At 44.8% G+C, this 26,664-nt stretch overlaps 1 protein-coding gene across 1 annotated transcript; it reads left to right on the top strand.

Annotated features, from left to right (window-relative positions):
• The first annotated feature begins 678 nt into the window (after positions 1–678).
• On the top strand, positions 679–26,664 carry wdr5 (WD repeat domain 5). The gene is made up of 14 exons (XM_055659737.1): positions 679–867; positions 4,472–4,580; positions 6,190–6,263; positions 8,959–9,048; positions 9,574–9,622; positions 10,680–10,798; positions 12,300–12,383; positions 13,249–13,304; positions 15,211–15,257; positions 16,200–16,275; positions 16,991–17,024; positions 18,926–19,000; positions 21,470–21,557; positions 24,466–26,664. Exons 1-14 carry the CDS (start codon positions 790–792, stop codon positions 24,564–24,566), a joined length of 1,080 nt encoding a protein of 359 aa, XP_055515712.1. The 5' UTR covers positions 679–789; the 3' UTR covers positions 24,567–26,664.

Raw genomic sequence — 26,664 nt, 5'->3', positions numbered from 1 at the left:
GACCGCTGGCAGTTTTGTGCTTCCTTAGCTTCACTACCCCAAGCCATCCCTGAACTGTCTTGCAGACACAAGGAACTGCAGATGCTGGAATCTTGTGTAGAACACAGTGCTGGAGTAACTCCAAAGGATCTGGAGGACATACATAGAGATGTGAAGTCTGAAGAAGGATCCCAACCCGTAACATTGCCTATCCAGGTATCAAAGGTTATGGGGGAAAAAGGCAGGATAATGGGGTTAGAAAGGAGAGATAGATCAGCCATGGTTGAATGGTGGAGTAGATGAGCCGAATGGCCCAATTCTGCTCATATCACTTATGATCTTATCATATCTTCCAGAGCTGCTGCCTGAGTTCTTCAAGCATTCTGTGTTCTGAATTGTTATGCCTGTGCACTCTGTGTTCTGAATCTGTCTCTGACTCTCATTCATTATTCCCCAGTAGGGAGCCAAAGTATTTGTGCCTTTTGTTAGTAGTTGTTTTCTCTACCATAAGCATTTTGCAGAATCAAATGTTAATGGTGTTTTTAATGTTGTTAATTGGAAGCTATTCTTAGTTCACTGCTCGAGAGATTTACTGTGTGAACATACAACGTCTAGCTCTGAAATGTTTTTTATGCTGCTTCATTGTCATGTTTGTGTGGATTTATACTATGCTTCTGACAGCTCCGTTTCTTTTTGTAGATACTGCTCTCGCTGCGTGTATCTGGCCAGGCGGTTGTATTCTGAAGGGTTTGGCCACCACTTACCTGCTGCTCCATCACAAGTTCTGCCGGGTTTATACAGACAGCAAGGATGGCGACCGAAGACAAGAAATGTGAGACCGAGTGCACAAAAACACAGTCAGCGCCTTCTTCCTCCAATCAAAATAAGGCAAGTTAAACATAGCGATGGAGTTTGCAGACAAAATGCTGATCTCTTGGTGCTGAGGGAAGGTATTGATGGTGGCAATTCTGAGGGAGTTCTGCAGATTAGGCTCAAACCTGATCTGTACTAAACCCCAAGTGTGTGAAGCAGCTTGCATATTTTGCATGTACTCTGTCTGTGGTGGAACTCCAAGTGGTCTCTGAACCCTGATGACTTGGATTTATGAGACATCAGAGGGGAAATATCATATATTTTTGCCAGAGTACTGAGGGATTGTTTAAGTGACTTTTCTTCTCAAATGGAAGAACTCTTTAATTTGTGTGGGGCATAAATTATATAAACCTGTGGTCACTGTCCTAACAATCGCAAGTTTTTCGAAACTAAATTATTAGTAAGGTGATTTCTTAAAAATAAACGCTGTGAGTGTTTCAACAGCTCTTTGACAATTGCTGCCTGTCGTAATTTTACTTCCTTTGAATTGAAGTTGTGCCTAAGAGTGGAAGTTTTAAAATGGAGGCTTTGAGAATCCATTTGCTGAGAGGCTTTGCGTTAAGAAGTTGCATCCTCATTGAAAGGAGGAGGACTGACTGAACGTTATTGCCTTCCACCACAGTGAAGAATGTTTATTCCACTGTGGTGGATGTTCACGTTGTATTCTATTGTGTATTGTGCTCTTTTTGATTGTGTGGCTGCATGGCAAGTCAAATTCCACTGCACCCTAACTGGTGCATGTGGCGATAAACGTGAACTTGAACTTGAAATGTCAGGGAATAGGGTTGATAAACATCTGAAGTGGACATAAGCAGTAAATCAGGATTCCTGCTTCTTGTGGGAACAGTCGCCTTTAGAAAATAGAAAACATAGAAAATAGGTGCAGGAGTAGGCCATTCGGCCCTTCGAGCCTGCACCATATCCTTACACAGATGTAAGGATATGCCCTCGCCCTCAAAAATGGTGATATCCCACTTTTAACTCGTGTTAAAGCTGCTTCATTTTACTGTGAATAATGAGCAGCATATACCTCTGTAAGGAAGTAAGTTCCAGTTTTAACTAGTCTTGAGAATAGAAAGGAGCATTTGGAGTGGTGGATGTAAGCTTGAAAAGATTCATGGGACAGAGGTAGGGGGATTGAAGTAAATGGTCTATTTGACAGGAGCTTTTGCAAGAAGTTCATGTCATGAGCGGTGGAAGATGTTAAAAAGGATTGAGTGTGAAGCAATAATTATACAACATAGACACACGAGACTCAGATGAATTGTGTCCAAGACTGTTAAAAGCAGTAATCCCCTCAGGCTGCACGTGTCAGATATCAGGAAGATGCGAAATGCAGTACTGATGTTTAAAAGGGAAGCCAGCGACATGCCTTACAATTCCAGAGCAGTCAGCCTGTGCAATCAGTGCTAAGCAAGTCATTGGACAATATTCGGAGAAACAGTTTAAATCATTGAGATGGGGAAAAAGACAAAAGAAACCATTGACATGAATTAAGGTAGACACAAAATGCTAGAGTAACTGGTAGCGTTTCTGGAGAGAAGGAATGGGCGACATTTCGGGTCGAGACCTTTCTTCATGAATTAAGGTTGCGTCTGATTAACAATTGGAAATTTTGAGCAAGTTGCAGGGAATTTTAGTGCTGATAATGGAAGTATTGGATGTAATGTGCATAGGTTTTAACATGGTATTCACCAAAACCGAATTGGCAAATTGCTTGGAAGATTAAAGTCACATGGGATCCAAGTGAAGTGGCAAGTTAGATTCAAAACTGGCTCCGTGACAGGATGCAATGTTAAGTTTTTGTGAATGGAAGACTGTTTGTAGCAGGGCTCCATGCTCTGTGTGTTCTCTGCATGTTCATTACATTAATAATCGCACAATTACTATGTTTCCAGAGGATACAAACATTGTCTGCAGTAGTTACAATAGAAATCTATTGATCTTTGCCAGTACAATGATGGATTGATCATCTGGGCATAATAGTGGAAAAGGAATTGAAGGCAAGGCAATTTATTTCAGGGAAAGCAAGCAATGTAAGCCAATGTCAAATAGGTGCAAAGAAGCAGAGTGATCTTGGAATGGATGTTCAAATTCCCCCCAAAATGCCAGGGCAGGTAAACAATGGTTGAGAATGCATATGGAATACCTCATTGATCAAACCATCAACATAAAAGCAGGGAGATTGTGCTGGAATAACATTTGTTAGACCACATCGAGGTTTTCCAGATATAACATTATGTGTTCGAATAACATTACAATAAGGACGTTCTCGGCGATTAAGGAGATGTTGCCGAGGATGGCAACGTTTGGTTTCGAGGAAAGATTATGTTGGTGGATGCTGATTTCTTTGGACCAGAGAAGGCTGAAGAGAGACTTAATCAATAATGGGGTACAGGACTGTGAAAGGGAGGAGTTTACTGGTCTGAGCAGAAAGGCAAAAAATTAAGGAAATAGATGTAAAAATTGGATTAGTGAGATGTTGAAGGAGGGCAGACCAAACAGGGGCCCATATCAATATTTACAATATGTTCTGCTCAGCAATGATTTGAACACTATTAAGCACCTACTCCTGGTAGCCAATGGCATTGTCACAGACATAGTCCCGGTAGTCACCGGTGATCAGAATCTTAACTGGACTGGATGAAGTAATACGCTGGAAGCTGTTTGGAAGATGTATAATGATGACATCCTAAAGTACCCTAATTTGAGGGAGGACATTCTTGCTATTGAGGGAGTGCAGCGTAGGTTAAGTGGTTAATTCCCGGGATGGCGGGACTAACATATGCAGAGAGAATGGAGCAGCTGGGCTTGTACACTCTGGAGTTTAGAAGGATGAGAGGGCATCCCATTGAAGCATATAAGATTGTTAAGGGCTTGGACACGCTAGAGACAGGAAACATGTTCCTGATGTTGGGGGAGTCCAGAACCAGGGGCCACAGTTTAAGAATAAGGGATAAGCCATTTAGAACAGAGACGAGGAAACACTTTTTCTCACAGAGAGTTGCGAGTCTGTGGAATTCTCTGCCTCAGAGGGCGGTGGAGGCCGGTTCTCTGGATGCTTTCAAGAGAGAGTTGGATAGGGCTCTTAAAAATAGTGGAGAAGGCAGGAACGGGGTACTGATTGGGGATGATCAGCCATGATCACATTGAATGGCGGTGCTGGCTTGAAGGGCCGAATGGCCTACTCCTGCACCTATTGTTTATTTCAACCATTAGCTACACACTAGGAAGCAGTGGGATAGAATTAATTATCTCTCCGTTGGTCAAGGTAGGTGGTGACTAGTACCTTCAAAACGAGGTCCCTTAATCTAAAGTGATTCTGCAGCTGATGTGTTCTGTAAAAGAAGTCCAAACAAAGATAATGAACCATGATTTTTACATAAGCTATGAAGAATGAACTATAGGTTGGGGTGGGTTTTGCAGTCTGACATGTTTATAATTGTTGTCTTACGGTAGCTGTGAGATCGTTGGGGGGGGGGGGGGGGGGGGGGGGAGGGGGGGGCAGGTTGGGCATCTGTTGGAGCAGTACTTAAACACTACCTGCAATTACAGTTTGACCTGGTAATGATAAATGTAAGTTGCTTTAAATTAACTCGCCCTTGTGTTTGGATTCCAGCCTTCTACAGTGAAGCCCAACTATACTTTGAAATTTACATTGGCAGGACACACGAAAGCCGTCTCCTCTGTTAAATTCAGTCCAAATGGAGAATGGCTGGCAAGTTCCTGTGAGTATTATATTGATCAGTTCATTCAATAAATGTAGAGTATTTTGAAACATAAAAGCATTCCTTAAGACATAGGAGCAGAATTAGGCTATTTGGCTCATTGAGTCTACTCCATCATTCAATCATGGCTGATCTATTTTCCCCGCTCAACCCCCTTCACATAACCTTTAGCACCCTTACTAATCAAGACTCTTATCAATCTTTGCTATGTAAAAATACCCAATGACTTGACCTCAACAGTCATCTGTGGCACTGAATTCCACAGATTCACCACCCTCTGGCAAAATAAATGCCCCTTCATCTCCATCCCAAAGGTATGTCCTTTTATTCTGAGGCTTTGCCCTCTGGTCCGGGACTCTCTTACTGGAAACATCTTTTCCATGTCTGCTTTATCTGGATCTTTCATTATTCGGTAGATTTCAATGCGATTCCCCCCCTCCCCACCCACCTCGTCCTTCTAAACTCCTGCGAGGACAGACCCTGAGCCATGAAATGCTCCTCATACGTTAACCTAATCCTCCCCAGGATCATTCCTGTGGATCCTCTGTGATGCCAGCACATCCTTCCTCAGATATGGGGCCCACAACCGCTTCCAATATTCCAAAAGTGGCCTGACCAGTGCCTTACAGAGCCTCTGCATCAGAGTAGGTTGTGATTTTCTTTTCCCAAGAATTAGTCCTAATCTTCCCTGCCAGGTGTGTTTTTTTTGCCCAACTCCGACCACCTCACTTTGCCTAATAGTGTCTGGTATGTGATTAAAGCAGGAGCTGTCACTGCTCCTCTCTCTCTCCATAACATTGAAGCCAACAGAAGCTGAACGTAACCATGAATCAAAAGAAGACCTCCTGGTCTCCATGCTCATCTTCTGCCCTTGGCTGCTATTCCTGGAGGGAGGATGTAACTAGTGTTGCTGGATAAGCTCTGCAGACATGAGTGGGAAGAAGATGGGTGGGCTCTTCTTGCCCCTCCGGGGGCAATCTACAACAAGATAGGGTCCGCGATACAGCACAGAAACAGGCCCTTCAGCCCAGCGTGTCTGTACCAACAGTCAACCACCATTTACAACATTCCAGCATTAATCCCAGTTTTCTATCCTAGTTCCCTCAGTTTCTTCCACTCACTACATCACTGCAGCAATTTACTGTGGCTAATTAACCTACCAACTTGCACATCTGTGAGATGTCGGAAGAAATCCTTCACAGGATGAGCACACACATTCCACACAGACTGACCTGAGGTCTGGAGTGAACCCTGGGCTCTGGCGCTGTCAGTCAGCGGCTCTACTAGCTGTGTCATTGTAATGCTCAGACAATTCTCACTTTATTCTATGACTTGAATTCAAATTCCTACACAGACAGGGAGTGATTTGAACCCACCAACAACCTAGAACTCTAGCTGCTGAGCCAGTAATGTAACCACTACACCACCACCCCTGTCCTCAATCCAAGGACATAATAGAAATTGCAGATGGGCTGGATCTTATTCGTGTCAGTTTTCCAGCGATGGTCAATTTGCTGAGTAGACCATTTCGGAGAGGTGCATGGTGTGGATGAGGAGGAAGAGATCTGCTCTATCTGGAACCTGATATCTATTCCATCTAATTCCACAGCTGCTGATAAATTAATTAAAATATGGGGTGCTTATGATGGCAAGTTTGAGAAGACCATATCAGGACACAAACTGGTGAGTGTGAGAAATATGAATACAACATTCAGTGTTTCCTATAACCCAATGTCAACGGATATTATTAAGAATAACACAATATAACATGCAAATAATGACTTGTGAGTGGCATTATTAAAGTCAGGTACAGTTAGTCATTGCAGATCATCTGTGTTCTGGTCATGAATGACAATCTCTATTGACAATAATCTCATGACTGGCAATAAAATTGTCATGAATAACAATGGTTTCTATATAACTCCCACTGTCACATGCTAGTGAGGGTAGAAATAAGAAGAAATAAGAAGGATGGATGGATGGATGTAGACCTCAGGAAAGACCAGATGCAGGGGGACGGATTCAGTTTTTAGACCATTGGGATCTCTACTGGGGCAGAGGTGACGATTGAAGATAGACACTAAATGCTGGAGGACCGGCAGCATCTCTGGAGAGAAGCAATGCGTGACGTTTCGGATCGAGACCCTTCTTCAGACTGCAGGAGAGTCTCGACCCGAAACATCTTCCATTCCTTCTCTCCAGAGATGCTGCCGGTCCCGCTGAGTTACTCCTGCACTTTGTGTCAATCTTCAAATGACGTCACGCGCTCCAGACGGCTGTGCGTACGCATGATGACGCGTGCGACTGTCACACGTGTCAGTCACCACCGGCCTGTCGCATAAATGACGGCCAAGTGGGACAGGCCCTTAACAGGAGGCATTTGTGGGATAGAGAGTCAGAATCTTTTTTACTAGGATGGAAAAACATTAGAGAGCATAACTTTAAGATGAGAGGGACAAAGTTTAAAGATGTATGAGGAAAGTTACCCCCCCCCCCCACCGGAGGATTGTGAGTGTCTGGAACAGGCTGCTAAGGGGGTGGTCAAAGAAGATACATTAGTGGCATTTAAGAGACTTTTAGAAAGCATATGGATATGCACAATATGGAGGAGTATGGGTGCAGGAAGATAAGTGATGGTCTTGGCACAGACGTTGTGGGCCGAAGGGCTTGTTCTTGTACTGTAATATGTCCATGACCCTTCCAACTCAGTGTTAGAAAACTTGACAGAAGACAGACAGGAAACTAGGGAGATAAGTATTGGTGATTGATAAGGATAGATGACATGAATAAAACAGCAGGGCTTAGAATAGCATAGATTCAAGAGTTTGCGCCTGCCTCTGATTGTACATGTAGGAATTGTGTTGCACTCAATGCCCAGCAGTTTAACCCGGTCAATGCTTCTCCTGGCCCTACATCAGAATGAGGTGTTGGTGCTGGGAGCTGAAATACTGTGATAATGCTCCCTGCAGAGTCACAGCTGCACAGCTAGCAGAGCTGTTGCCACACAGTTCCAGCGATCCGCATTCAATCCTGACCTCTGGTGCTGGAGTTTGGACATTGTCTCTGTGACCGTGTAAGCTTCCTCCCACATGCTGAAGACATGTGACTTGGTAAATTAATTGTCCGCTGTGTGTAAATGGTCCCAGTGTGTTGCTGAGTGAGAGAATCTGTGGGGAATTGACATGAATGTCAAGATTAGTGGGTTTGGTGTAACATTGATATAACATTGAGTGCTTGAGGCTCAGCACAATTTTGGGGACCAAACTTCTGTGTTACTCTGACCAGCTGATACAAACAGGCTACGTTATAATGGTGTTTAGGAAGGAACTGCAGATGCTGGAAAATCGAAGGTACACAAAAATGCTGGAGAAACTCAGCGGGTGCAGCAGCATCTATGGAGCGAAGGAAATAGGCAACGTTTCGGTTCGAAACGTTGCCTATTTCCTTCGCTCCATAGATGCTGCTGCACCCGCTGAGTTTCTCCAGCATTTTTGTATACTTACGTTATAATGGTGACGTGAGTAGCATTGATGCAGCTATGCATTTTACACATGGTTCACATTTAACTTGAACCAATTCAATGATGTCCTGATTTTTATTTCTTCCCTATATTTCCCGAATGCCAGGCATATTAATCTCTAGTTTGTGCATATGTTTGATTTATGATATATTGCCACTATATCAGGATTCCACTTGTGCTGCAACCTTGCTTGCTATGTGAAAGAAAGAACTGCAGATGCTGGTAAAATCGAAGGTAGACGCAAAATGCAGGAGTAACTCGGCGGGTCTGACCCGCTGAGTTACTCCAGCATTTTGTGTCTACCTTGCATACCATGCCAGACACATTTGTGGTCATGCACTCAACCCATTTAAGCCAGTCATAAGTTTCATTTCAGCACCCTGCCAAACTGGTTTAGGCTATCCCATGGGATAACCTCCAGTTTGTCTGCAAAATGGATGGCGCAGTGGTAGAGTTGCTGCCTTACAGCGTCAGAGACCCAGGTTCAATCCTGACTGTGGGTGATGTCCATGGAGTTTGTACGTTCTCCCTGTGACTGTGTGGGTTTTCTCCGGGTGCTCTGGTTTCCTCCCACACTCCATAGACATACAAGTTTGCAGGTTAATTGGCTTCAGTAAAAAATGTAAATTGTCCCCAGTGCGATGTGATCACTGGTCGACTCAGTGGGTTGAAGCGCCTGTTTCTGATGCTAAATTCTATCCCAAATTCTAAAAAGACAGATGAACCTATTATGAATGTGGCAGTGGGGGAGTGAGCTTAAAGATACTGTTGTACTCTTGTCATTGTGGTGCTCTGTTGTCTTCAGAGATATAAACTGCTTATTCAGTGCTCATGCTCCCTTATTCTGCTTTGAAATAGGGAATCTCGGATGTTGCCTGGTCCACAGATTCAAACCTGCTTGTATCGGCTTCAGATGACAAAACCCTTAAAATATGGGACGTGAACTCGGTAAGAAAAATCGGTGCTTATCACAGGGACTGGGGTTGTCACCAGCGTAAAGACTGCTGGGCCAGCGGGAGGTTAGGCTTCACTGGTCATCTTGGGGCTAAAGCGAGCAGTGGGTGGGCGGTGACCCGAAGAAAACGCCATCCCCAGGGGCTACAAACGTGACCCGCGACGACAGCCATGTGAACCGGTAAAGAGTGGCTCGCTGGTACACCGTGCCAGTCGGAAGCCGGGGCTCCAAGCCGCCGGGGAGACTGCCTTCAGGATGTCTTGTGTATTAAATCTGAGAAAGTTCCCCAAAACTCCAAGCCATTGTTCATTCCTCATCGAAACTAATTGAATTGGAGATTCTGCCCGTTTTCACATTGCTGTTTGGAACATTGAAATGTGTCCGAATGGGGCACTGCAAAAAAGCATGGACTTTGTGGGGGGAAATGAACTTTATTTGGCTGAGGAGTGTTTTGGACTTGGTTTATGACATGTACTTTATAATTCTGAATTTTCTGTTTGAATTGACTATGATTTCAGGGAAAATGCTTGAAGACGCTGAAGGGCCACAGTAACTATGTTTTCTGCTGTAAAACCCTGCAAACCTGATAGAGGAGACGTTTTTTTCTGAGTGAAACTAAGGGCCATTGCACCAGTGTTGAGGACGTAGTGTTTTCTGGAAGCAGGACCCGTGCTGTAAAAAGGTTCAACCCGCACATGTCAAACCCCTGATAGTTTCAGGTATGCGGTGAGTTTTTTGACGTTTTTGTCAGATTGCGTACAGTTTCTTGGGTGTCATGGGTACACCAGTCATTGAAGGTAGGCATGCAGGTGCAGCAGGCAAGGAAAGCGAATGTTGTTTTGAGAGTGAAACTACAGTTTTGAAATCTGAGGAAGGACATGCATGAGGGAGTGCAGAGCACCAGACTGATTCCTGGGAGGCACGATTGTTTATGAAGAAAGACTGGATAGACGTGGTTTATACTCTCTAGAATTTAGGAGATTGAGAGGGGATCTTATAGAAACTTACAAAATGCTTAAGGGGGGGGACAGGCTAGATGCAGGAAGATTGTTCCCGATGTTAGGGAAGTCCAGGCAAGGGGTCTTGTTTTTAAAAACTTGATAAAACAGAGTGGTGAATCCTGGAACTCTCTGCCACAGAGGGTGAGGCCAGTTCGCATATTTAAGAGGGGTTAGATGGGCCCTTGTGGCTAAAGGGATCGGGCATGGAGAGAAGGCCGGGATACTGAGTTGTTCAGCCATGATCATATTGAATGGCGGTACAGGGGGTCCAATGGCTACTCCTGCACTAACTATGTTTCCTCACCCTCACTGGGCGAGGTTGCCCGGTGGATGCACTGACCCTCACTGCAGCGTGAGTTTCTTTGGCACTGGGGCATGGGGCCCATCGGTCATTGCCCCTCGCAGGGCACGGGGCCCCACTTTACTGACCCTCCCTGAGGCGTGGGATTCCTCAGCATCGACCCTTACTGGGGCTCTCAGTAATTATGTAATGGTCCGGTTTACCCATTGTTACTCATGTCATTTACACTTGCCTCTTAATTTGGCAGCCATTTGATTTTAAATTTCACTTCCTTCATGTAAAGTCCAAAGTCTAACCATCCATTATCTCAAACTTTCCCCAGCTGTTCAAATGGAAAAATACTGTGGGGTCTTTAAAGTTCTTATTCATTTACTGTTTCCTTCAAATGCTGTCACTTCTGAGAGTACCTTAGTCTTTCAGCCGTCTTCCTGTGACAGTACAGTACGTCCTCAGTACTGTGGCTGGGGGACTTCCATCTAATGGGAAACATTTATATACTGGGCTGCCAGCTTAACCAAAACTGATTCTTAATGATGAAGTGCAGTTGATTGTCCAGATTCAGTGTAGAGAATGCTGTAGGACCAAAACAACTTAGCAGTATTAGTGGGTCTTCACAGCGAATGATAGGGGAGTGCTATGGAGCAGAACAATCGAGGAGTACAGGGACACAGTTGTGTCACCGGAGGTAGATTGATGAAGAAGGCTTTTCGTGGAATGGTCTTCATCAGTCAGTGCATTGAGTATAGAAGTTGGAACTTAATGTTAGTTGTACAAGACGTTGATAAGGCTGCGTTTGGCCCATTGTGTTCACTGTTGGTCACCCTGCTATAGAAAAGATGTTATTAAGCTGAAAAGAGTGCAGAGAAGATTTACAAGGATGCTGCCAGGACTAGAGGGCCTGAGTTACAGGGAGAGATTGGGCAGGTAGGGCCTTTATTCCTTGAACTGCAAGAGGTGATGTGGTGATCTCATAGCGGCGTATAAACTCATGAGGGGAATAGATAGGATGAACGCAGAGCCTTTTACCCAGGGTTAGGGAATCCAAAGGATTCAGTTTAGTTTAGTTTATTGTCACGTGTACTGAGGTACAGTGAAAAGCTTTTGTTGCGTGTTATCCAATCAGCAGAAAGACAATACAAGATTACCATCGAGCCATTATTGTGTATACATGTATAAGGGAATAACATTTAGTGCAAGGTTAAGCAAGCAAAGTCCGATCAAGGATAGTCTGAGGGTCACCAATGAGGTAGATAGTAGTTCAGCACTGCTCTCTGGTTTAAGATGAGAGAGAAAAGATGAACCCATGTGACCAATTTTTCGCAAAGTGGGCGGTGGGTATGTGGAACGAGTTGTCAGATGATTTAGTTGAGGCAGGTACAATAACAGCATTTAAAAAACATGTACATGGCCTGACTTTGGGAGAACTGGGGATGGGGACTGGACATTGTGACTTCCCCCACAGTGGTAACCATTGTGGGGGGATGATTTTTGTGTGTAAGTGATTATTTTAGTCTGTGTGCAAGATGGCTGTCGGAAGGGAGAGTGTACGCTGGCGCGGTTTAGCTGCCGCTGCTCTCTCTTCACATTGTGTTTTTGATTTTTTTGTCTTTGGATCGAATTCTGTCTTTAATTTGTGTATTGGTGATGTCTTTATTATTTATTTTACTCCGACTATATGTTTTTTACTCTTGTTAAATTCTGTAAGGTGTCCTTGAGACTTTTGAAAGGCGCCCGCAAATAAAATGTATTATTATTATTACATGGATAGGAAAGATTTAGAGGGATACGGGGCAAATACTGGCAACAATGAGGCATTTTGGTTGGCATGGGTGAGCTGGGGTGAAGGGCCTGTTTCTGTGCTGGAGGAATCTATGACTAAAACTAATCGGCTGCTTAATTTGCGGTTCTTGGTTGATCTTTGATTTGACTTTTGTTTTGCAAGTTTGATGAGAGTGTACGAATCTGGGACGTGAAGACTGGGAAGTGCCTGAAGACCCTGCCAGCCCATTCTGACCCTGTATCTGCTGTAAGTGTGATGCCTCATACCTACTCCCAGAGGGAGCTGATTTAAACCAGAAACTCACTCTATTGCTGGTTTGGGATTGCTGCTTGTTCCTCCACCATATATATTTTTTTTGTTCCAGCATCTTCAGTCTTCTGTATCTCCAGCTTGCAGCAATCCCAAACTTCCCAATCCCACCTCCTGTTTTCCACACTTCTTTTCCCGACCTGTGTTCTCGGAGCTGTGTTTCTTTATAGTTAGGGTGAGGCAAATGAATATTTACATACATGGTTATATGGAAAGATTCAATTGCTCATTCCTGTGGCAAAGTATTGCAGTCCGGCAACATAATGCAAAGTAATTTCTCCAGATTCTCCACCTCAATGTCTTTAATTTATTTCCCTCCCTTATCAACGGGTCCACAGCCAGATAACTATTCTTTTTCCCAGTTTACCCCCATCGCAGTCCATTCCTTAATCCAAAAAGCTAACGTTAAATTATCTTTTCTCCAAATGAAAAACATAAGTATCTGACCCTGCTCTTAACTCCAATACCACATCCTCGGGAACATTGCTCTGAATCTATAATCTGTGACCACAAAACACATTTTCCACCTGAACTGCATGATTTCACTTTGACGATACCAGTGGTTGGATAAATACATCATAACTTCATTAGTAGTTTTAATTCACTTGTTTATAAATTCTGTTGTGGAAAATCCACGTTGATAGCATCACCCATCCCACAGCACAGATTTACTCTCTCATAAAGTGCACATTGTTGGGGGGAGGTGTGTAGATGCGGAATCGCCTTGTGTAAATTCATGTTGTATAGTGATGTTCTCTCAGCTGTTTATATGACTGGATGTATGTTGAATTCATCCTCTTAGGTACATTTTAACAGAGATGGATCCCTCATTGTCTCCAGTAGTTACGATGGCCTGTGGTAAGTGTTACTTTCTGAATTTTGCCCGGTAAAACATTTTGCTTACTGATCAGAAACATATGCTGTCGATGTCACCATAAAAGGGTGAAGAAGTAACATGCAGTTGTAAGCCATTTTCCACAGCTCATCGACTATATGGGTAATGGAGTGTTAGCAAAGCATAGTTACAGTTTATACCCCAGCTCTGAGGACAGTTGCTTCGCAAGCAGCACCAAGGGATATTTACAGCAAGGATAGACACAAAGTGCTGGAGTAACTCAGCGGGTCAGGCAACATCACTGGAGGAAAAAAGATTCTCCTGACCCACTGGGTTACTCCAGCACTTTGTGTCTATCTTCAATGTAAACCAGCATCTGCACAAAGACAAGCATGCAGAGCCCTGGACTGTTTCAGGTTGTGCAGCTTGCATTCAGAGTTGAAGCTTCCAATTGAATGCAGAGTTAATTTTAAATCATTTATCAGAGTCTTACATAATCTCTAAAATGTTCCAGCACAGGGGGATCCCACTTTGCACATTGTGCTCTTTGATAAAAACATAGAAAATAGGTGCAGGAGTAGGCCATTCGGCCCTTCGAGCCTGCACCGCCATTCAATATGATCATGGCTGATCATCCAACTCAGTATCCCATACCTAGCTTCCCTCCATACCCCCTGATCCCTTTAGCTACAAGGGCCACATCTAACTCCCTCTTAAATATAGCCAACGAACTGGCCTCAACTACCTTCAGTGGCAGAGAATTCCACAGATTCGCCACTCTCTGTGTAAAAAATGATTTTCTCATCTCAGTCCTAAAAGACTTCCCCCTTATCCTTAAATAGTTATCTAATTAACTCCACAACCTTCACTTTCCCCAGAGCTTCAAAGTTTTTCATCCGCCCCGGTTCCCCTAATATCAGGGCAGCATGGCAGCGCAGCGGTAGAGTGCCAGAGACCCAGGTTCCGTCCTGAGTCCGGGTGCTGTCTGTATGGAGTTTGTACGTTCTCCCTGTGAACGTGTGAGTTTGCTCCAGGTGATCCGGTTTCCTACTGTACTCCAAAGACATTCAGGTTTGTAGGTTTTGGTAAAATTGTCTTTGGTGTCTAGGATAGACAATAGGTGCAGGAGTAGGCCAATCCACCCTTCGAGCCAGCACCGCCATTCAATGTGATCATGGCTGGTCATCCCCAATCAGTACCCCGATCCTGCCTTCTCCCCATATCCCCTGACTCCGCTATTTTTAAGAGCCCTTTCTAGCTCTCTCTTGAAAGCATCCAGGGAACCTGCCTCCACTGCCCTCTGAGGCAGAGAATTCCACAGATAGCATTAATGTACAGTGTGATTGCCAGTGGGCCGAAGGGCCTGTTTCTGCACTGTATTTCTAAAGTAAAAGAAGTCTAATCAGTGTTTAGCATTCAAAATTGTTTTGAATTTGCATCCAACTCCTTTTCAAAACAAAGATTACTGTTTTTTCTCTTAAACTTTTACTAGTTCAAAATACTTTACTCAAAGTCTCTCAGAATCTTTAATTATTTTCTGCACAGGTAGAACCCACTTGGTATGTCTTGTTCTTTGATGGAGTTATCTAACTACTTGAACATCCTCCACTTTCCCCAGAGCATCAACGTTTCCATCTGCCCCATCCCCCAATATCAATATCTATCCAGTTCAAACATTTTTGAATTTGCATCCAACTCCCTTTCACATCACAAAAGGTCATTATTTTTTTTAATATAAAACTTTCCTTTGGGTTCTTCGCTTAATTAACCAGTATGTGCCTCGTGTAGTTTCTCTTGCAAGAACCTCTGAAGTCCCATATTCCTACATGAGACATTAACTGGCCAAAAGGAAAATGTTGGTCAACACCTGAAGGAAAGGATACACTAATGTTAAAGATTGTCATTAAATGGTTGTCTCTGTTTTTGCAGCCGAATTTGGGACACCGCATCAGGGCAATGCCTTAAAACACTGATTGGTAAGTGATTGTCAAGCCTAATGAGATAGTGGGATCCAATACAGAAAAAACTGCATCTCTGTCGAGATAAGAGATTGAAAAAAAGTTTCCCCAACAAAAGAATAATGATCTTTTCATAGAGGCCACTTGCTATTCGTCTTTCCCCACCTATTCCTTAGTTCAACCAAGAAGATACTGAGTAATAATGTTCTCCTGATTGCTTCTAACAAATTCCTCCCTCTCTTTTCCATGTGCTTCCAATATTTTCCCTGTTGATACTTGGGTACCTGAAGAGTCCATGAACCAACATTCTTCAGTCACAATAGTTTACCCCATAGATTTGCCCTTTCTTTCACTCACTTTATTTGGAGGTCCCACAGGTTCTTGGATTTTCTCCCATCTATTTGGGTTTTCCCTGGGTCCTCTGGTTTCTTCCCACACTGCAAAGACGTGCAGGTTTGTAGGTTAATTTTCTTCTGTAAAAATTGTAAATTGTCCCTAGTGTGTAGGATAAGTGCTACTGTGCAAGGGGAGAGGGGTTGCTGGTCAGTGTGGACTTGGTGGGCCAAATGGCCTGTTTCCACACTGTATCACTAAACTAAAATATCACCAGTAATTTGCTTGTCCCCTTTTTTGTTCCACAACTCCAACCAAATAAATTCTGTCCTTACCCCCAAAAATTATCATCTCTTCCTTACACTACAATGTCTACTCTTGACATGTTTGAATAACTCTATTCGGGCCAAGGAGAGGAGCCGGAAAACCTCTCTGTTCTGCAGGGCTCTGATGTACACCAGAGAGTGTCATCATTAATGGAAGCTCGGGAATGTGTTGTGTCTCTATGCACACTGCTAAATGTTGCCGTTTCACGGGAGCATGTTCATGAATCACTTCACTTCATTTCACAGCCTCGGGTTGTCCTGGGCTTTCTTAAGTGCAACCTAACTGTGTTTCTTTCAACAGATGATGATAATCCTCCTGTGTCTTTTGTGAAATTCTCCCCAAATGGAAAATACATTTTGGCAGCAACACTTGACAAGTAAGGGGGCTCTGACCAAACATGCAAAGAATCTGCCACTGGTCTCGTTTATTGCCACCAAAAGTTCTGCTGGTTACTAAAGCAAGCGAAAGTCATCTTCCCCATGCATTGTCCCATGACACTGGCAGCCTTCCCATTTCAGTTGGGAGCTACAGTATGATCCTGTTCCTGGGAGTGCCAGCTCATTCTAACCTCCGCACTCTGAGGAGAGGAGATCTGATGCAGTAAGGAAGGGATCAAAATAGCTGCATGTATCTTCTCCAAAGTCTCATGCCATCCCCTGACCTACCACCTAGATAACACCCAGCTGGAACACAAACTGCGACTACCTGAGTAAGCGGTTTGACACAGTAAAAGGGGGCCCATTGACCCAAGTAGACTCTTACAATTGGTTGGCTTTGTGCCCTGCTCCCTTTCCTTGTGGACTCAGTAACACTGACTGGGAGGAAGGGTCTATTTGAAGTGGGGCTCCTGTTGAGGTTGTGTAAAGGCATTGCAGAGTAAACTATGCAAGCCTGCCTGTACCGGGGGCAGGGGCTATTCTGGATGTGTTTGACTTTAACTTAATGAGTTGCCTGGTGTTGGGCAAGCAATTCCCAGTGATCTAGTGACCTAGACCGATCATGTTCAAGCAACAATGGCAATGACTAGGGATTGGGGAATGGGACCAGTTTCATTGACACTCATTTCTGAAATAAATGTCTATTTTTTCCAGCACTCTGAAACTTTGGGATTACAGTAAAGGAAAGGTACATATTCCACTTTTGTATTTTCTGACTAGTTTGCTTACTTTACTCTTCACATTCTGCAGTGTGCATGATCTTGTGGTACCCCCACGACAAATGGACTCTGCAATGGTACATTGAAGGGATACTGATCCCATGGAGATTAATATGTGGAACACTGGTTCTTTTTGGCACTGAATTGGAGAGACACATGGGTTCCGTGAGCATTTTGACCAGAATATGAATTGCAACTGGGGTACGGCGCGCGCACACACACGCACGCACACGCACGTACAGGTCCCACACACGCACACGCACGCACACGTATAGGTCCCATGTACACCCACACACACACACCCACGCACGCACACATACAGGTCTCACACACACACCACACACCCACGCACGCACACGTACAGGTCCCACACACACACACACAGGGGTACAGGTCCCATACACACACACACTGACCCTCACTGGGGTACAGGTCCCACACGCACACACACACACTGGGGTACGGGTCCCACACACACACACACACACACACACACTGGGGTACAGGTCACACACACACACACACACACACACACACACACACACACACACACACACACTGGTGTGCAAAGACACACACACACACACACACACTGGGGTACAGGTCACACACACACACACACACACACACACACACACAGGTCCCACACACACACACACAGGGGTACAGGTCCCACACACACACACACACACACACACCTCACACACACACACACCCACACACACACAGACCCACACACACACTCACACACACACCCACACTCTCACACACCCACACACACACACACACCCACACACACACACACACTGACCCTCACTGGGGTACAGGTTTCTCACACAGTCACCCCTGGGTGCTGAACGTCAGCATAGATTGGTGAACATCTGTGCACATCCTGTCTGTTATTTGGTTTCTTGTGTTTTCTGACAGGAATGGACAGATCACATGTTATGAGTAGTTTTCACCACCTTTCCCCTTTTCTGCTTCGCGCTCCACAGTTAGGAGATGGAACCTGACCCTTGCAAACAACTCTGGATTGGAATTTAAGAAACAAAGTTTAAAAAACAAAGACAGGGAATTTTTAAATGAAGTTTTTGCGTTCTGATAACAGAAAGCAGAGGTGCCAGATGTGATTGTGACTTTAAAAAGAGAATTTTGATGTGTATAAGGAAATAACTCAAGTAGGTTCATGAGGAGAAGGCAGGAGGAGTGCAGCAATTAGAACAGCTTTCTAACAAAACATATGCAAGAAAGGAAGGCCTCTTTTTACACTATTAATTTAAAAATAATTTTATCACTCAGACCACAAGGAGGAGCCACTTGCCTACATTTTTAAAAATTGTTTCTAAATGGCGACCTGCTCCACCATGTTCCTACCTCAGGGTTCGGGCAGTTGGGTCCTTGGTTTATGTGGCAGCACCAAGAAGGCATCTGCGGTGCATCCCGTATCTTTGATGCAAGATCCTCTGGAGCACGGATGCCTGTGTCTGTCTCCGTAAATACATGTTATTTGGACAATGAAGACAGACACAAAAAGCTGGAGTAACTAAGCGGCTCAGGAAGCATCTCTGGAGAAAAGTAACGGGGTGTTTTGGGTCGAGACCCTTCAGACTGAGAGTCAGGGGAGACCAGTAACATCACCTGTTCCATTTCTCCAGGGATGCTGCCTAACCCGCTCGGTTACTACAGCTTTTTGAGTCTGACTTAAGAACCTGCAGTTCCTCCCTACATATGTTATTTTGACAATTTTCATACATTATATTTATAAATAAAATGATTGTTAACTAGCCATTGTGCATTGCCTTTAGCTGATACTAGCTGATTATGTTTGTTACTGGTTGAGATGGATGACTGTGCTAATATTGTTTTGCAGTGTTTAAAGACTTACACATGCCATAAAAATGAGAAGTACTGCATATTTGCCAACTTCTCTGTTACCGGTGGGAAGGTAAGATCAACTTTTTGCTATTGTTTGCTGGTCTGTGGTTACGTTTTGCTCTGTCATAGCACAGCTTTTATTTCAGGACTCTAGTATGCTACAGTTCCCTATAATTTATTTGTGATTGCAGGACCCATTGGGGTCAGCTTCAGCCAGCGTTTATTGCAGTGCTGAAGAATTCTTTTCATTGCCGTGATGTAATTGTAATAAATTGTCGACCGAGCCCATGTTAACTGTTTCTGTGCCCAATGACTATTCATGACTTCATGATTATTTCAAGTGTGTTGTTTTATTTTGACAAGAACTCAGCGGGACAGGCAGCATCTCTGGAGAGAAGGAATGGGAGACCCTTCTTCAGACCGATCAGTCTTGGCCCGAAACGTCACCCATTCCTTCCCTCCAGAGATGCTGCCTGTCCCGCTGAGTTACTCCAGCTTTTTGTGTCTATCTTCGATTTAAACCAGCATATGCAGTTCCTCTGCCTGCATGTTTTATTTTGACATGTATGCAGGGCCATTGGCGAGACGTTGTGGTGGGGCTGTAGTTCCCTCTTTACTCTTCCTCCCCTGAAACCTTTGGCTGTCTGCTGGAGTCTGGGTTGTTATTTCTAAAATACTCCAAATGAACTGGGTTAGTGATCCATGAACCTGGCAATGCCCTTGGATCTGGCACCATCAGTTATGAACAAGGATAAGTCTGTCAATGGGTTTGGACGTTCACTGTATGACATGGCAGCGTAGGGGGGGGGGGGTTGAGGGCAGTCGTAGATTACCTTACTGTCCTTGGTTGTTGCTCCTGGACCACCCTACGACGAGTTGCACCCTGGCCATCCCCTCTTCTCCCCTCTCCCATCAGGCAAAAGGTATAGAAGTGTGAAAACGCACACCACCAGATTCAGGGACAGTTTATTCCCAGCTGTTATCAGGCAACTGAATTATCCTACCTCAACCAGAGAGCGGTCTTGAACTACTATCCACATCTTTGATGACCCTCGGACTACCCGTGATCGGACTTTGCTAACTTTACCTTGCACTGAACGTTATTCCCTTATCGTGTATCTACACACTGTAAATGGATCGATTGTAATCATGTATTGTCTTTCTGCTGACTGATTAGTTTGCAACAAATGTTTTTCACTGTACCTTGGTGCACGTGACAATCGACTAAACTGTAACTGAACTGAGCGCCTCTATTTCCTTAGAAGGCTTAGGAAGTTTGGCATGTCCCCGACAACTCTCACCAACCTCTACAGAGGTGCCGTAGAAAGCATTTTATCGGGATGCATTGCAACTTGGTTTGGGAACAGCTCCATCCAAGATCGCAAGAAATTGCAGCAAATTGTGGATGCAGACCAGACCATCACACAAACCAACCTCCCTTCCATTCACTCCATTTTATACTTCATGCTACCTTGGCAAAATCAGCAGCATAATCAAGGACGAGATGCACCCCGGCCACTCCCTCTTCCCCCCTCTCCCTTCGGAGGTGTGTGTGAAAACACACACCTCCAGATTCAGGGGCAGTTCTTTCCAGCTGTTATCAGGCAAATGAACCATCCTACCACAACAAGAGAGCAGTCCTGAACTACTATCTATCTCATTGGTGACCCTCCGACTATCTTTGATCAGACTTTATTATGCACTGAACGTTATCCCCTTATCATGTATCTGTACACTGTGAATGGCTCGATTGTAATCATGTGTTTTCTTTCTGCTGACTGGATAGCACAGAACAAGAGCATTTCACTGTACCTCGGTACACGTGACAATAAACTGAACTGGATAACAATGTGCAGATTGGCAATGGGTCTGGGCCAGCCCGTCAGTTTGAGTTTACGATTTTCCAAGAGGTCATGGTCTTTAGTTTTAGTTTTAATAAAAGGGGAATTGTGACTTGAATCAATGAGGAAGTCTGAATTCTTTAGTGGGCAAGTGGTGAGAATGCCAAACCTGCTCACAGTGTTTGCAATGAATAACAAATGCATTTAAGGGGGAAACAAGATTTGGGACAAGGAATTAAATGAAATGAATGAAATCAAATGGGAGATGGCTCTTGTGGGACGTAAACACATACAGGCCTGTTAGCGGCACGGTGGCGCAGCGGTATGGTTGCTGCCTTACTGCATCAGAGACCCGGGTTCAATCCTGATTACAGGTGCTTGTCTGTACAGAGTTTGTACATTCTCCTGGCAACCCCGTGGGTTTTCTCCGAGATCTTTGGTTTCCTCCCACACTCCAAAGACGTACAGGTTTGTAGGTTAATTGGCTTGGTGTAAATGTAAATTGTCCCCAGAGTGTGTGGGATAGTCTCAGTGTGCGGGATAGCTGGTCGTTGCAGACTCGGTGGGCTGAAGGGCCTGTTTTCATGCTGTATCTCTAAACTTTAAAAAAAAAGTGAATGGTTTGTTCCCAAGCCGTCTCCGCCTGTAATTTTTTTCCCCAATTATTTGATAAGTAATATTTTTCTTTCTTTTTGAAGTGGATCGTTTCAGGATCTGAAGACAATTTTGTTTATATCTGGAATCTTCAGACAAAGGAGATTGTGCAGAAGTTACAGGGGCATACAGGTGAGCAACTGGGAACCCCTGCCTGGGCTGGCTGTGTAGATGTCTCAATATGAACGCTCCTCATTCGGTGAAACAGTTAGATATGCAGCCTCGGTCTTTATTTACTGTTGGAGTGTGTGTGCGGTATTTTCAGATTTGCACTACTTTTTATGAGATAAAATTCTTCTTGAGGCAACCTTTGCACATCTGTTTAATGCCATTCTTCCTTGTTCTGCACCACTTCAAATCCTTCCAACTTCAATACCAAAGAGGTCACTTGTACCAAACAATAGAAGCCTAGTCAATGAATCACAGGTAACCTTCTGAATCTCAACACATCTAACTCATGTCCTTCTAAATTCTGCACATTGTCACTGAATCTCGGTCTCCATAACTAAATATAGTGCTCTTTATGGGGTCCAACTAGGGTTAGCGGCAGCACTGTAGGTTTCCCCCCATTGTATTCCAGTCCCTTAAGATGAAAAATAACTTTCCATTTGGTCTTGTAAATTAATGCTTTGTCACATGTTATAAGTCACAGTAATTCTTTTTGGTTTGCATACCCAGTGTATGCAAAGAGTCGCTGGCAAAGTTACAATGCATCCCACATCGGGTCCTCATTTGTTCTCCCTCTCCCTCCCCCTTCTCCCTCTCCCTCCCCCTCATCCCTTTGGATGAGCGGAGACCTCGCTGAAACTTACAGACTAGCGATAGGCCTGGAAAGAGTGGATGTGGAGAGGATGTTTCAATGAGATGAAGAGGAATTTGCTTAGTCAGAGGGTGGTAAATCTGTGGGATTCATTGCCACAGAAGGTTGTGGAGGCCAAGTCAATGGATATTTTTACGGCAGAGATAGATACTTGATTGATGTGGGTGTCCGAGGTTATGGGGTTGAGAATGAGGTAGGAGAATGGGGTTGGGGATCATAGATCAGCCTTGATTGAATGACGGAGTAGACTTGATGGGCCGAATGGCCTAATCCTTCTCGTATTACTTATGAAGTCAGTTGGTTAAAGGAATAAAAATGGCACAAAGATGAGGTTGGAATTGAACATTTGAGGATGCATCGCTAGTCGCATTCTTAGATGTAGGAAAGAGAACTGGTCTCGCACTGAAGGGAGCAGGCGGGGTCAGAGTGTGTCTTGTGCTGTAGTTGTGGTCAGCGTAATACTGATGTGGAATTTTAACGTGTTTTGTAACATGCTTTACTGGCTGACTTTGCTGTAGAATTGCCACAAAATTCCATTATACCTGGATTGCTCTTGCATCACCCAGTGATGTTACAATATTGACCTAAATGAAGACTGGGCTTTGAGCAAGCAAGTGTTGTGGGGGTTGTGTGTACATTATATCTATCATTGGTGCATTCTCCAGTCTTTCAGTTATTCTGTATGTCACTTTGGAGCCACAGCGAGTAAACTGGCCATTTGCCATCATCCACCTATTTGCACTAATTCAATTTAATTCTTCCTACGTTGCCATCCACTCCCTCCAGATTCCACCACTTCCCTATACTATGGGTTATTTACATTCGCCAGTTAAGACTGTAGATCGCAATGGAGGTCAGGATTTGGCTCGAGCCACTATTTGTCATTGAGGCAGCAGCTCCATTGTGTGACTGTGGGGTTAATGAGATCCCATTAACATCATGCTTGATTCCCATGTCTGGGCTAGGCCGTCTACTCAGAAGCACCGAGCTTCTAAATGGCAAAACCCATTATGCAATGCATGTGGAGATGCGTTTTGTGGCATTGTTCCTGAATTTCCCTGTGCTAATTCAGGCTCGGTCTCATGTTCGGGACATTGATAGCTCCTTCATTCTGGAACATAATGTCCTCAACCCAAAGCCCCTAAACACACAGCTCTGACTTGAGATTAGCATCATTCCTAAGAGTGTGCGGTTGCGTGCCTGCTCTTTTTCCCCCACCCCCTCTGTTCCCATCTGCACAGCATCCCTCCCTCATCTGGTTCTGCAAAGCACTTTCTATATCAGAGTCAATAGTCTGCAGCCTTTTGTTGCCTCCCCTAACTATCTGCCAGCCTCTGTCGCTTCCCCCACCTGACTCTGGCATCTGCCCATTAACCCCTCTTCTCCTGGAACCATCTATCATTTGTCAACTCCTGCCTCAATCATCCCCCCTCCCCCTCCTCTCTTTATACTGCCGGTCTCTCCTTTACACTCTCAAACCTGATGTAGACTCGCATCAATTCATAAGTTGTAGGAGCCAAATTAGATCATTCGGCCCATCAAGTCTACTCTGCCATTCAATCAGGGTTGATATATCTCTACCTCTCAACACAATTCTCCTGACTTCTCCCCATAACTCTCGACACCCTTAAATAACCAGGGGCCTATCAATATCCACCTTAAAAATATCCATTAGCTTGGCCTCCACAGCCTTTTGTGGCAATGAATTCCACAGATTCACCACACTCTGACAAAATAAATTCTTCCATCATAACCATATAACCATATAACATTTACAGCACGGAAACAGGCCATCTCGGCCCTACAAGTCCGTGCCGAACAACTCCTTTCTCCTTTCTAAAGATATGTTCTATCCTGAGGCTATGGTCTCTGGTCCTAGACTCTCCCACTAGTGGAAGCATCCTCTTCACGTCCACTCTATCTGGGTCTTTCACTATTTGGTAAGTTTCAATGTTCCCCCTCATCCTTCTAAACCCTAGTGAGTAAAGGCCCAGTGCTGACTAACACTTAACATATGTTAACCCAAAGTCTCAACCTGAAACATCAACAATCTCTTGACCTGACCTCCTGAATTTCTCTGCCCATTCTGTTTTGACGAACGTCTCTTTAAATTCACTGGTGCCTATTCTTGAAGGAATCATTCCTTCTCTCACCCAATCTCCTCGCTATCCACCGTCCCACTTCTGGGGGTCTGCTTCACCGTGTCCTCTTCTGTTGCAGACGTTGTGATCTCCACGGCCTGTCACCCAACAGAGAACATCATCGCATCGGCGGCACTGGAGAACGACAAGACGATCAAATTGTGGAGAAGTGACTGTTAGAGAGCAAGCAGCATTACCACCGAGAGAACTGTGCCCTGTCCCTGCCTGCCCGCCCGCCTGCCTGCCTGCCTGGACACAGAGACAGGCCCCTGGTGGTCTTGACGTCTGAGACTGTGCAGTCCCTGCTCAAACTGGTGACCCAGCATTACAGACCCTGCGGCAGTGTCGGAACAAATCCCATTTTTACTGCGGACTCATAACACTTAGCGAGTTATTGTATGCTTAAAACACACCCACGTGTGCGCAGAAACGCACTCTTACAAACTCCCCCGTCTAAAGATTTTTTTTTTTGTGACCAAATCACTTGTGACTTTATCCCCTGTCCATTCTTGTGAAAATTATCTTTTAATTAGTGGGTTTAGTTGGTAGTGGAATGTTTTTTTTTATATATAAACATGCTGTTGGCGGTTGGCTGTGTTTTAAAGTTAGCCAGTCAACTCTCTTTTTATTTGTCTTTAAAATTCCTCCTCTTGTGTATCTCTTGGTATTCGATTGTCTGCCATTGCCCTTTCCTCTTGCCCTCCTCAATTCCCTGCCTTTACCTCAAGTGCTGCTATGGCCTTGACTCTGAACTAACATACCACTTATAATGAGCACTCGCTGTCTCTGGCCTTGGGACCTTGGAGGGTCCTGCTGCAGGAGTCTGCATTGGCCATCTCTTCTCCCAGATCAGGTAGTATTACCATCCAGAAAGATTCAAGTTGGCAATTGTGCCCTTCCGGCTCCCTTCAAGCAGAATGTTCCTGGTGGTACTCAAGCCAACACAGCATTATAGGCAGTGTTGCCAGCTATACTGGGCATGGTCGGTGGGGGAGCTATTTTAGGATTGGTGCTATATAATGGTCTCCATTGGGATTCCTAACTCTCCTCGCCCGAGGGTTTTGAGAGAAACAGCTCTGGCGAGATTGCGTGCTGGTATCATTCCTCACTCCCCCCCCCCCCCCCCCCCCCCCCCCCCCCCCCATACATAATATTGATCATCTGCAGTGCTGTGTGTTGCAGAAAGCTGGGAGGAGCAGAGTTATAGGTCCCTTACACTTCCAATGCATCACAATTTCAAAGCAGTGTCGAAGATGATTGTTCCTTGTGACTTTGGACATACTCCTGGTTCTCTCCCCTCACCTGCCTCCCTTATGCTAGGTGCCATGAAATCAAAGTAGGCTTTACCTGGGGCAATGAACATTGAGGGGATTGGATTTGATAGCGTTCTAAATTTCATTTCTGGAATAAGGGAGGATAATAGTGATTCTATCTCCATTGCACAGACCCAAATAGAGAGAAAGCATTCTTATAAGCGAGCACTCCTGAAGGTGTACTTGAACAGGAGGCACACTGGCATCGGATGTTTTGCATTGCAGGTCTGCGTAGGGTGGTGTGAGTGTGATTGCGCCTCGTATTGTGGGGCTGTGTGAGACAGCACGCACCAGGTTCACCCCACCTGCCCTGGTTTATAGCAGGTAAGGCTCACCTGTGGTCTTAATGCCACTTGGCACGACAAGGGAGGGGGGGGGGGGGGGGGGGGGGGGGGGGGGGGTTAAAATCAGCCGGGGTCCGTGTTCCTGAGCAGATCCTTCATTCGCCAGCGCAAATCACTATTGGGAATCGGCTGAAGCTACAGACCAGGTTTGGGACTTGGATCTTCCTTGTCTGAGCTCCTTGGATAAAGCAACATGGCAGAGCCATGGCTGGTAGCTGTAGGGCCCTGCTAACTGCTGGAAACTGAGGGAGCTTCAAGCAAGGTGATGTCGGGAGTGACGTGGAAGGTGGAAGAGTTGTACGGAGATTGGAGCTGAAATTCTCTCCCCCTCCCTCCCTCCCCTCCCATGTTTCCCTCTGACCACCGGCCGACAGATTTTCCTGGTCATGGCCTACAGAGCCTCATGATTTTGTGGAGCCAGTATCTTTTAATATTTTTAGTTTGAATTGATGACAGTACTAAGTAATAAGTAGGCACTGTGGAAATCTTTCCATTACCTGTGAATAGTGTTGCAGTAGTGATGATCTCTCCTGGAATGCTGGGGTCGAGTCCTTCCAGCTCTGAGGTGTTGGTGTAATTTCCCCTTGATTCCCTGTTAATACAAGAGGTTTGAACATAAAA

This window comes from Leucoraja erinacea, chromosome 31, assembly GCF_028641065.1.
Source record: "Leucoraja erinacea ecotype New England chromosome 31, Leri_hhj_1, whole genome shotgun sequence".
Lineage (NCBI taxonomy): Eukaryota > Metazoa > Chordata > Chondrichthyes > Rajiformes > Rajidae > Leucoraja > Leucoraja erinaceus.
Note: the sequence above shows the minus strand (reverse complement) of the source record. Positions and strands in the feature narration are given on the sequence as shown.